At 34.8% G+C, this 12721-nt stretch overlaps 1 protein-coding gene across 1 annotated transcript; it reads right to left on the reverse strand.

Moving 5' to 3' along the window:
* Positions 1–4254: 4254 nt before the first annotated feature.
* LOC149535814 (uncharacterized) lies at positions 4255–7155 on the reverse strand. Its single transcript, XM_089805112.1, has 3 exons — positions 6096–7155; positions 5062–5487; positions 4255–4878 (listed from the first exon to the last, which is right to left on the reverse strand). The coding sequence occupies exons 1-3, from the start codon at positions 6574–6576 to the stop codon at positions 4520–4522; spliced, it is 1266 nt and encodes a 421-aa protein (XP_089661238.1). The 5' UTR covers positions 6577–7155; the 3' UTR covers positions 4255–4519.
* Positions 7156–12721: the final 5566 nt, after the last annotated feature.

The raw sequence follows: 12721 nt of genomic DNA on the forward strand, positions 1-12721 counted from the left end.
GTATAGGAAAAAATGATTATTTCCATGAGATGTCAAATTTATATTAATATTTATCTAATGGAGAAATATACCATCCTCACAAGGGATATTTATCCAATACATAATTTTAAAAAGTTTCCTAATTAATATCAAAGTATTTTTATATGACAACCCACTTTATTTTTTGGCGTTGAGTCCACCTTTGCTACAAAAATTAATTTAAATTAATTTAAATAATTAAAACATATATGATTGAGAACTATATTTATATAGATCTATGGAAGATTATTATTTATGAGTGGGAGTATATGAAACAAGTAATTTAGAACATTTTATATATCACATTTATCTCAAAGTGGTGTCGCATGCATTTAGTGAACAATTTCATATAAACAAGTCATGAATATATTGAACTTAACTAGAATGAATCCATTAGATCACAAGTTTGAGCAAAATAATTTTATTTTAAGAATACTTAAATTCACTTGTTTTGATAAGCTAGTCAAAAGTGTAACACAACATTATATTTTTACCCTATTAAATCATAAAACAATTATTAGAAGAATATGTATTACATCAATTGTGGATTTTTTTGTGTGGTTATAGCTTATGGTTATTTTAGGTGCCTATGAATAGGTATGAGTGTCACTTCTAAAAGATCACATTTTGACCTTTATACACATTAAAAATCCTTTTGTATTTTCATAACTACCTAGAAGTTCAAACAATAATTTTCAGCTCTTTGAGTCAATGTAAAGAAACCTAAAAGAGAATAACAAAAGCTAATGTACAAATTAAGGAGCTAAGGGTACATGAAGTTAGGGTGGGAAGTTATAGAATCATTTCCCCTAATACAACTTTACCAAAATCTATATCATGCTAAATTTTGATTTTTTTTTTCATAAAATACATTAAAATTCAAGTTACACTAACTTAATATTTATTATAAGCATGTATAGTTCTAGTTACAATTTCAAGCTTAAAAAACTAAAAAATTGTTTGATATTTTTCTTTAGAAGTATGTGACATAGTATTGTCCTTACTTAGAACTACAAAACCATGGAGTTCTAGGTTTTTAAGTGAGCACAACACAAAGGACTATACTCTCCTAAAGGTAACAAGAATTGAATTGAATTGTTGCCTTCCAAGACACATTAACAATCTTCTTTGCCATTATTTTTATGATTGCATAAAATAATAAAAGGTATTATTATGAAGTAAGTTTACATGAAGTTCTAAAAAGGATTTGCTTACAATTTGTAATTTGATGTTCTAGGGGACCAAAGACACTTGCTACTTGGGTGGTGCAAAGATAAAGAAAGGCAAATTGACCATTATTGTAAATTTTATTAATATAAATCATTCAAGGAAATATAATGTAAATACCTTCAAGGTTTTGTTTCTTTTTTATGTGCTATGATGAAGAAGTACTTATACTCAATCAAGTTATGTCTATGTTGATTTAAAGTATCTCTAAGACATCACAACTTGAAAATAAAGTTTGAGTGTTCAAATGGATAGTAAAAACTCTTCAAATAGATTCCTTGATTTGTGCAAGTAAAATGTCCTTGGTCATGATGATTTTATGAAGTGAAGTGGTTTTCAAAAATATTATCCAAGAAAAGTGGCAAAATCATCAAAAAAAAAAAAAAAAGAAAAAAAAAAGGTAAAACATGGAAATATAAAAAGTTTTCTTAATTTACAAAATATTGATCTTCCTTTTATGATATTGTGAGGTTGTGGTGAAGGCATAAGTTCATTGTATAACATGCTAGAAAAGTTAAAATTTGTCGTAACATTCATTTTGCAAGTGACATCATCTCCAAACCATGAAATATGAAGAATTTTATAATTCCAACTTATTTTTTCTAACGAATGATCTATCTATTTTCAACATCTAAAGATTGTGGTACAGGTATAAATATGTTAGAGAGGTTTATATCTTTTGTATTGTTCACTTTCTTATTTGGTTTCCATGTGAAAAGAATTGTACATGGGTTTCTTGAAAACAAAGGGAAAAATCTATACAACTATGAGAAACTTAAAACTTACCACAAAGGAGCTTGGTTTTTTTCCCAACTTTCCTTCATAAGATTGAAGTTTAAGATAAATGCATAGGCATTAGGAAACAAAGATCCTCAATGACTATAATGAAACTATAATTATATAATACCATAATACCCCTCTACCATATATAATTTAACATTTATGATTTAAATTTGGTACTAACAATGAAATGATAAACAAGACTCTTAACTTAAGCTCCCCTTGTCTTTCAAGGTTAGATTTCTCTTTGCATGTTATCTCTATTTTGTGCTTCCCTCTTATGGTAAGGACTTTTTTACCATAATAGCACATCCATTACCATAATAGCACATCCATTACCATAATAGCACATCCATTAGAGGTGGCTTATAAAAAACATGAAGTGTTTGTCGTGTAGACTAATAATAAACGATGGCATAAGTAGCATGCTTTTCATGGATCGGAGAGTCCCTGAAATTTTTGAAATTCACTTCAGAGAGAAGAACAAATGGAGAAACTTCCTTGGTCAAGGCGCCCCCATGCTTGACCAATAATAATCACTTGTAACCAACCAATCCTGGTAAAGACATTAAAAAATATATATCCCGTAAAAGCCATGCATGATTTCTCCTACAAAGTTGAACTGTAAAATGAACTGGAAAACTTCAATCGATAAATTAAGTTATAATACATTTAAATCTATGACGTTTCTATATCAGAGCGAAGTAATACTTACTTTCACGTTTCTTGTTCAAAGCACATACATATATTGAAGCTATTATTTCCGCTTAAACGTGTCTGGCTGGCGTCTATACCTATCTAATGAAAACCATTATTGCAATCCAGACAAATAAAACCCTATTTTCAGATCAGTTTCCATCATTACAGGTGCCATTATGCAGCAAGATTAAGTTTTGTAAACACTTGCGAAGATTCTAAACTCCAAAAACCAAGTATAACAATTTTATTACGACCACCATTAACGTAAACAGCCCGTGCAATCTGTAGTTAATCATTTGGTGTTTTTAATGGTTTGCATTGAACAAACAATGAAAGATTTGGTCATATTGCTCAAAAGCAAAACTGATGAAAAATTATCAAACCATATATGATTAATTTCTCATCCATTCCATTCCAAATATAATACATTAGCATTCGTAATCTGGTCTGCAATACTATTTGATCGAACTCTCATGAATAATTTTGCTGAATTGCTGTTATCAGCATAGTTTTGATTACGTTGCAAACCCAGGTAAACGGAACAAGTTATGATTTGAGACGAGCAAAAGATCTGTTTTTGTGGTTTGTTTGATAATATAGTTGGGTAAACAGATCTTTCTGTGTGGCTTGTTGGGTAAACAGAAATTTAGGTTTTGAGAGGAATCCAGCAGTATGATAGTCGGTGATAAACAGAAAGCAGAAGAAAAAGTGGTGAGCGAGTGCCACGTAGTTGAGCTATTTTAGAGTAAGCAACAAGAGACGGTTTAGTGTGTAACAGATAATGGTTGGCCACATTCATTGGTTTCACTCATTCGACCCACCTGGAAGCCATGAATGCACACGAAGCTCGGGAAAAGTGATAAAAGAGACATCTTTAACGGGATCGTGTGCCGTAACATTGAAAAAAAAAAAGCCCATTTATGACAATATTGTTCAAAACAATAATGGATGAGTAGGAGATGATTTCCACAGCTAGTCAAATTGTGATGTGAATATCAGGATTTAACTGTGTGATTTTGAGTCAAACTCGATGACCCATGTTTCATGAGTAGTGATTCAACATGAATCCATCTCTCATGACAATAAATGGAACACTTAGCACTCATTGGATCTAGGTGATGCTCACAAGGGTGAAGCACCGGGACTTCCCGGGAGGTCACCCATCCCAGTACTACTCCAGCCTGAGCGCGCTTAACTACGGAGTTTCCTCCACAGTTAAACCCAAAGCTTGCAACCCCATTTGCAAGCTTGCAAATGGGGTTGCAAGCTTTGGGTTTAACTGTGGAGGAAACTCCGTAGTTAAGCGCGCTCAGGCTGGAGTAGTACTGGGATGGGTGACCTCCCGGGAAGTCCCGGTGCTTCACCCTTGTGAGCATCACCTAGATCCAATGAGTGCTAAGTGTTCCATTTATTGTCATGAGAGATGGATTCATGTTGAATCACTACTCATGAAACATGGGTCATCGAGTTTGACTCAAAATCACACAGTTAAATCCTGATATTCACATCACAATAATGGATGAACAAGACTGTGTAAAAGGCATTTCAAATTTACCCAAATAAATCAATACAGAAGCGACGATAGACCATGCCCATAATAATATTTCTGAGAAATTTTTAATTTTTCTTTTGCTTTTACTATGGACAGATTTCATTTCTACTCCACAATACATACCAGGAGGAGCATGATCAGCAAAATTGAGTGTTAATGTTGTATGATTTCTCCTTTTTTTGGTTCCTGTACATAAAATGAGAAAACATGGCTGCATCTAGAAGTCCTTGAATGTTTTTTTTCCTATGTGGCTCCTACACCTAGAAAGTCTATGAAATGCCCATTTACAGCCTCATCCTTCTCAAAACCTTTGTTGAATGTCCAGGATTCGCTGTACTCATGGGAATCTGAATTGGAGTAGCTGTTATCACGTACTGATGATACCAGTCCAGAAGAAGATGAAAGAGAGGATTCCTTTGTTGAATCCATGTAATTTCTTTCAACCACAAGCTTGGATTTTGTTGCATTACCATCAACTTGCTGTGGAAAGGAAAACAAGGAATTGCCCATATTTGCACTTGGGCTAGCAAAGACTCGAAATTTATCTGCTTCATAACCCAATGCACTTCTTCTTTCATATGGTGCCATGCCCTCCTTGCCTCCTGAACAAGGAAAAAAAAAACAGCATTCAATACACCACCTGGTAAAGATGGTAAACGGGGATTTCGACCATAGACTATAGAGAAAATAAGTGTAAATTTATCAGAGACAAAAAAATATGCACAACATTTTCATGAAAATAAGGTCATATGACTATACAAGAATAAAAACTCATTTGAACTCACCAGCCAAAAAATCTAGAGCTTGTACCGCATCATAGGTGGGATGGTAAGTGTTGAACGAAGGGACCGTGAAATCCTTTTGCACAAGATTCAGAATAGAACCACTAGTCCCATTTGCAATATTATTGTTCTTGTATGGGGAATGGGAATTGACCTCAACATAAGAGGAGTTAATGTTTTCTTTAGCCTGATGTTGTGGCTTTCTCCTTCTACAGGCTGAGTGCTCTCTATATTTTCTGGCCATGATAACATGCCAATGATTCTTCACAGCATTATCAGTTCGGCCAGGAAAAAGCCTAGCAATCATAGCCCATTTGTTGCCGTAAACTCGATGGGCAGCCAGAAGACGGTCTTCTTCCTCTTCACCAAAAGGCCTCCGGTTGATTCTTGGATCAAGCTGGTTAAACCATCGTAACCTGCAACTCTTTCCTGCAGGAACAAAAACAAAACCATCAAATCTAATACAAAATCTCAAGAACACCATGAGAAAGAAAATGTACCCTACGCCATCAGATCATCAAATGCCCAAAACAGCATTGACTCAGTATGCACTATGGTAAGAACAACAATCTATGAGATATTTGAACTTGTTATTTCTAGATTCGATTGTGTAATCACACATTCTATGATCCATCATCCATCCTCAGGAAAGCATAAGAAATAATAAATAAAACAGCACACAGCATTGAATCAGTATGAACTATGGTAAGAACACCAATCTATGTGATATTTGAACTTGTTGTTTCTAGATTCCAACAACAATTAATGAGATATTTGGACTTGTTATTTCTAAATTAGTTTGTGTAATCACACACTTTATGATCCATCATCCATCCTCAGGATGAACATGAAAGAAAGCATAAGGAATAAGTAAATAAAACAGCAGACTATGGTTTCAAACTGGGACTTTTAGGGTAACAAAAAAATTCAAAACTGGAGCTTTTAGGGTACCAAATGCATTCGAAAGTGGGACTTCCAGGATACCCAATTTTCATTGAAGAGAGAAAATTTAAGGAAGCCTCTTCCTATTTCCTTACCAGATCTGCCATGGAGTTTCTCCGCAATGAGATTCCAGTTCTGAGGACCATATTGGGCCACAAGCTCCTTGAGCTTGGCATCTTCAGCGGGCCTCCAATGGCCTCTGGCGCATAACTTAGACTGCCCACAAGACTCGGGAAGAACTCCTTTCCCACCCGATTCCTCCATTATATCCTCACTCTCACTCTCCTTCCTTTTTGTGCAATACACCTCATCCTTCTCCTCCCTGGACTGCAAAAACCATTGTTTTTGTTGCTGTTGCTCAGAACTAGGGCTGAGCACCTGCTGGAAGGCAATCTCACTCTTACACTGGCTCTCACCAGAAACACTTCTGCCTCCCACATCTGACCCCAAGAACTCCAAGGTCACAGGTTCGACCCCCAACCCCACACCCACCCCCACTCCCGCCGTTGCACCGCAACTCCTCTGCAACCACTGAGGCAAAGGGCACATGGGTTCATACAATTCCTTCGCCCTCATCACAACCAACAATTCCTCAACCCCAACAAAACAATACCCAAAATGCCCAAAATCCCAAAAAAACCTAACACCTTCAGTAAATCTCTCTGAAGATCTTTTTTCTGACCACTCCACACACTTGTATTCAGGCTATCACTGACCTTGCTGAAGAATGCAACCGTGTGGAGGAAGTGGAAGAATGAAAGAAACAATGGGTGTGGAATCCTACTTATCAAGGACAAGAAGCTGTCTCTCTACCCCTTAACAAATCTCACTAGCCCTAATCTGCTCTACTAGTACTACTCCTCTTCCTCCCTTCAACACACCCATATTGTACTTGGATGCCTTGTAATAGCATTAAAAGCGCAGAAAAAGTGATCATGGTGATCATGTTGAGTGATCACATCCTATTATGATCCCCTCTGCCCTTCCTCTTCCACACCCAAAACCCACAATCTTTTTTCCTGATGAATGCGGACAGAGACGCACCCTAACGTTCATCACCATCCTCGATATCCCAAACAGAAAACGCACCTTCCCAATACAGGAAAAATCAGAATCCCATCTCTTATATCCATCCCCTCCTTAACAATCACTCGTGGGCCTGCCTGCCTGCCTCCCTGCCTTAATATTCTGATGCTTCCTGACCTTATTGGACAGGAATATTAGGCTGGGACACTGAAACCTAGTCATAGGTCACAACTTTATCTATAATCATCTCCCTTTTTTAAACTTATAATAGGGGAAAAGGCTCCAATCTATAATTTTTGTCATAGACATCAATTAATTAAGGGAAAAACTCTAATCTTAGTCGTTTTGGCTAACTTCGCGCACATAGATCTCGTACAGTGTGAGTCGAATTCTGTCAATTTTTCGGTTTACCTCTGTAGGTGACTCAAGAAACTTAAAGTTAAGGTTTCAGCGTGTGGGCATTTATAGATCTCTTTGTAGAGGTTGTGGAATGTGAAGTGGTCAAAAAGTTTTATTTTAAAACACTCATTGAAAAGTGTCATACATTTCAATCAATCAAGGGAAAAGCCTCATCAACTGCTAATTTCACGCATCTAGATGCCTTAAATTGTGAGTCAAATTATGTCATTTTTTTTCATTGTACCTCCATAGGTGACTCATCAACTTGAAGCAAAGGTTTCAACATTTGGGCATGTACAGATCTCCCTAAGGCCATGGAGTGTGAAGTGGTTGAAAAGTGTCATTTTAAAATACCTGTGCGATACCAATTATGTTCAGCACCCTATATTCACTCACCAAAAAACACCAGTGCTTGTGGTTAAATGTCTCAATAGTTGTTATGAAATGTTCCACTATTAGTGCACAAATTGGTCAATCACAAACAAAAAAAGCTATAAAACGTTCGACTATTAGTACAGTGTTATTAGCTATTGGGGTATCTATGACAAAATTCTAGCACGGTAATTCATCCCCCTAACGATAACTGGGTCTCTTCCCCTACACCTAAAAAAATGAAAACGTGTGTACTCGTATTCTCTTCCCCTACCCCCAAAAAATGAAAGCACGTGTACTCATAGCCAATCATGCATGTAGTAATAGTTGATCATTTATTAGCCTTTTTGGTTGGCAATTGGCACACATAAATACTAGTGAGACAATTACCCACAAGTGCTGTCAGTTTTGAGTGAGCGACTATTTGGTGTCTTTGGCGAGCATTTTGAAATGACGCTTTTGAACCAATTTGTGTTCTACATAGAGATTCATGAATACCCAAAATTTGATACATTAGCTTTAAGCACTTCATTCGTCTAGATACACCAAAAAAATGGCAAAATTCGAATTACAATTTAAGAATCCTAAGTACACTTGAAGTTAGCCTAGAGATTGTTTTCCCTTACTAAGAGCTAGAGTCCTCATGTATCTAGAAGAAGAACCACCACCACCCATGTTTTAGAGTCGTACTAGTGTAACCACAACAACCCATGTTTTTCAAACCGACCGCTAGCATTTTATGTCACTTCGAGAAAAACACATGTCTCTCTTCGATATGCCTCGCCTCAGAATGTCGTGGCTTTTTATTGGCAAGGACTTCACTAATCGATAAAATTGTTTTTCTTTTTCTGTGTCCTACTCAGTACGTTTTGGTATTCTCATCACCATTCAACGGAGTATCTTTGAACGTAAAATCGGTGAGTAAGTAGGTGATGCTTATCGATCCAAAGAACAATCTCTATGTTTACCCATTAATTGGTTCCTCACATCGGCCGTCTCAATCAATGGAAAATAATACTTCTCAAGATTCAATAATGGAAAATAATAAATTTAGACAGATAATATAACTTTTTTTTGTTTATTATTATATTTAATATGTCACTAAAGTTCAAATAAGTACATAAATATCTCAGTAACATTCTTTTAAATAATAAATTTTGACAGATAATATAACATTTTTTTTGTTGATTATTATATTTAATATATCACCAAAGCTCAAATAAGTACATAAATATCTCAGTAACATTCATTGAATAAAGGAGAGGGTCATTAGTGTTAATATAAGGAATATATATAATATTTAGGAAGGTATGTAGTTATTCTACACATTTTTACATGTACTAAATAATATTTTTTATTTTATTGATTGTTGAGGTATGACAAATAGTTAAACTAGCAGTTTTTGCTTTTGTGCATGTGATTATGAATATAGGAGTTTTGTTATTCTATAGAGTAAAATTTGTTTGTCCTACATGTAAAGTAGATCACTAATATTACATATAAGAAATTTGAAACAAAACACAATAAAAATAATAATATACATTATATCTAATAAATTCATCTATTATTAAATTTAAATAAACTAATTCAATTTATTTATAAATGGTAAAAATTTCTACTAAAGTCTAACATTGTAAATCTCCAATTGGTCTATTTATGGAGAGGCCCATATGGAAATTTTTGAGTGCCCTAATAATAATTACAAATCATGTAATTCTTGCTCAATCAACTAAGTCGTTTCAATGTTTGGTTTAAACTTGCAGTTTCAGGTCCTTGTAAAACCTGGTTTTTTGTGTTTTTTGTTTTACTCTAGGTTTTAGGTCCTTGTAAAACTTGGTAGTACTTAATGTTGATCCTTTTCTTTTGGTAAAGGGTTTTGGGTCCCTTCAAAACCTGTTTTTACCTTAATCTAAAACTAAGTTGTTTCATCTATGTGCTATTTAATTACGACACCATGATTTGGTAGCACAAAATTTAATAGATAAGGAAGTGGGGACGCATGCATCCTTACTCAATTTATTGAATCAAATGGAGCTTTGGTCCAATCAATCTTCACCAGGTTGCCTTGTTGGCCCAACTATTTCTTTCCAAATATCATTGCTTACCTGTCAAAATATTCTGAACCCAAAGTTTTGTTGTTTAAAAATACTCTTACAACTCACCAAAAAATCATAATCCTTACATGATTCATCTTGCGAAGAATGCAGTGACAATGATTAATGCAATCACCTTCTTTTATTAAAAAGGATATTGTTTAGGATTATTATTATTCATTATGATTATTTACTTGTCACATATTGCACAGCAATAGTAAATAAATAATGTGTTCTTAGTGTTTCAAATTATTGGTAAGAAAAAAGCTATTGGTAGAAACTCTAAGGAACAAGAGCTACGAAGTAGATTGAACTATATTGAGAAAGAGTTGCAAATTAAAGGGTCTGAAACTAGAGGAACAATTGGTTTGGGTTAAGTGTTAGTTAAGGAAAAATTAGCAATATAAGATCAAAGGCTAGAGAACAAGGGCAAGAATGACTTGGATGAAGGAGGGTGATAAAGGCACTAAATACTTTTTTAACATTATTAGGGCTAAACATAAAAGAGAACTAATATAAGGTATTCAAATCAATGGGGATCTATTAGATGATCCAAGTGACATCAAGGAAGCCTTCTACGATTTTTATAAAAAAAAACCTTTCACTTCTGGATTTAGTCAGCATAATTATCTAGCCCTCCAAATTTGCATTAAGCTTATCCCAAAGAAAATTAAAGAATCTAAAGCTTTAAACCTTGACAAACCTTTAACTCAATAGGAGATGGAAGCAATTATACTATATCTTGTTAATGATAAAGAACCTAGCTCTGATGGCCTTCTAGCAGAGTTCTATAAACAAAATGTGGAATGGATTGAACCCGAACTTCTGAATCTTTATGAAGATGCCTTTGAGAAAGGAACCCTCGGAGTTGATATCAATAGAGGGATCATTAAACTCTTACCCAAGTGTTGTGACAAGAATCAAGTAAAAAATTGGTGACCTATAATATTATTGAATCTATCTTACAAGATTGTTTCAAAGGTTCTAGCCAGAAGGATAGAAGGAATTTTGAATGAATTTATTTCCCAAACCCAAATAGGTGTTTATCAAAGGGAGGTTTATCCTGTAAGGATACTTGAAAGAAAAAACATTATCGTTTCCATAGAACCCATAATAGATCTAAAATAGTATGTAATTAAAATTTATGTGCAAGAGAATAGACAACATACCCGCAAAAAAATGACACAAGATATACCCTACGAAACCCTCATTGAGGGAAAAGCCCAGCCTCGAAAATCATCCATCACCATGTATTATTCAACAAAAATATCATTACAATACAACCATGGAATCCTTCAAAGCCATAGCCACAACCAAGCAATCCATGTGAACAAGCATAAATCCACACATCTCATGTCATGCTTTCAACCTTCGCAAATGCTCCCTTGGCTAACCTGTCAAGCTTTGTCTTGCTCGACTTCTTTTTTTTGCCTTTTGCCCTTCTATCTTGACTCTACAACTACCCTTGTGGCTACTTATATAGTAGCATGTTCCACAAAACCACCAAATGGTATTACATAAACCATGTGATGTCTAAGTAACCCCACATTTAATATTGGACTTTTAAGTCTTTTCCCCAATATTAAATAATTACACCAAACATTATCACAATATTACAATACAACTCATCAAGAATATTCCATAGGAATCTCTACATGTTGCACATCCATCTAGGTGCTCCTAGGTGCAACATTACATAATAAAATAATACAATATAATAATATTATGCAATGTCTGCAACCTTCATTATCTCAACAATCTCTCACTTGTATATATTGCATAGGGTCAATTTGTAGTTGCATAAATGAATAAGGAAATAATTTCTCCTAGTACATCCACCATCATAGATCAAAGTACACCGTGTCCTCCATCCTAGTACCCACAACAAAATCAATGTATTTAGCATCTCAAACATGAATGATCCCACCTTCTACTATGCCACTACCACTAGACATACATAAAAAGCCATCCAAATAGAAAGCCACCCAACCTGTCATATTAGAAGATCATAAAATCATGTACCAATTGAAATGCCAAGCAAAAACACCTAATTGAAAGGTAATCACATGTATCTACAGTTGTCAAATATCCATAGATGTAATAATATTGATAACAAGTGCCAACCCATCCAACTATCGATACCTCCAAAGGTATGCCAAATGAATCTCACATCATCAACATATCCAATCTGTAACCTTTAATCACAAGCATCAAGAGCAATACCTACCGCATATATACCAAGAAGCTCCCACTGCAAAAGATAATATCAAATCTATAACAAGTGCCAACCCATCCAACTATCCATACCTCCAAAGGTATGCCAAATGAATCTCACATCATCAACATATCCAATATGTAACCTTTAATCACAAGCATCAAGAGCAATACCTACCACATATATACTAAGAAGCTCCCACTGCAAAAGATAATATCAAATCTATAACCAATCCACTCACAACATCTCAAAGAAGTGAATCCATGTAGTATCAAGGACATCCAAAACATATAAACTAATAACATGCAAGAACGATTCCCATAACAAGTCTCCAAGACTATCCCAAGTTTTCCACAACCAACAAAGAAAAGAGATAAAGGAATAACCATGTCATCTCTCACATGACATACATGAGCACAAACTAGTGATCACAATCTCTAACCAATCTCAAATCCAATGTAAGTAAAATCAAACATCTAGGAAGATAACCAAGACCAAAGAGAAAATCATGCAAATCATAACATATATCATGTCCTTCTACACACACCTCTAGATATAAATTGTGCCAAGTAAGATCTTCTCTATAAAACCCCAAAAAGAAGCCACAACAATACCC

The sequence above is a fragment of the Cupressus sempervirens genome, chromosome 10 (genome assembly GCF_028749045.1).
Source record: "Cupressus sempervirens isolate cs-2001-9-10 chromosome 10, ASM2874904v1, whole genome shotgun sequence".
Classification (NCBI taxonomy): Eukaryota; Viridiplantae; Streptophyta; class Pinopsida; order Cupressales; family Cupressaceae; genus Cupressus; species Cupressus sempervirens.

Coding starts and splice junctions, on each gene's coding strand:
- LOC149535814 (XM_089805112.1), bottom strand. CDS start 6,576: ATGAGGGCGAAGGAATTGTATGAACCCATGTGCCCTTTGCCTCAGTGG. Junction 5,488..6,095: donor GAAACTCCATGGCAGATCTG/GTAAGGAAATAG, acceptor TTGTTCCTGCAG/GAAAGAGTTGCAGGTTACGA. Junction 4,879..5,061: donor AGCTCTAGATTTTTTGGCTG/GTGAGTTCAAAT, acceptor TTCCTTGTTCAG/GAGGCAAGGAGGGCATGGCA.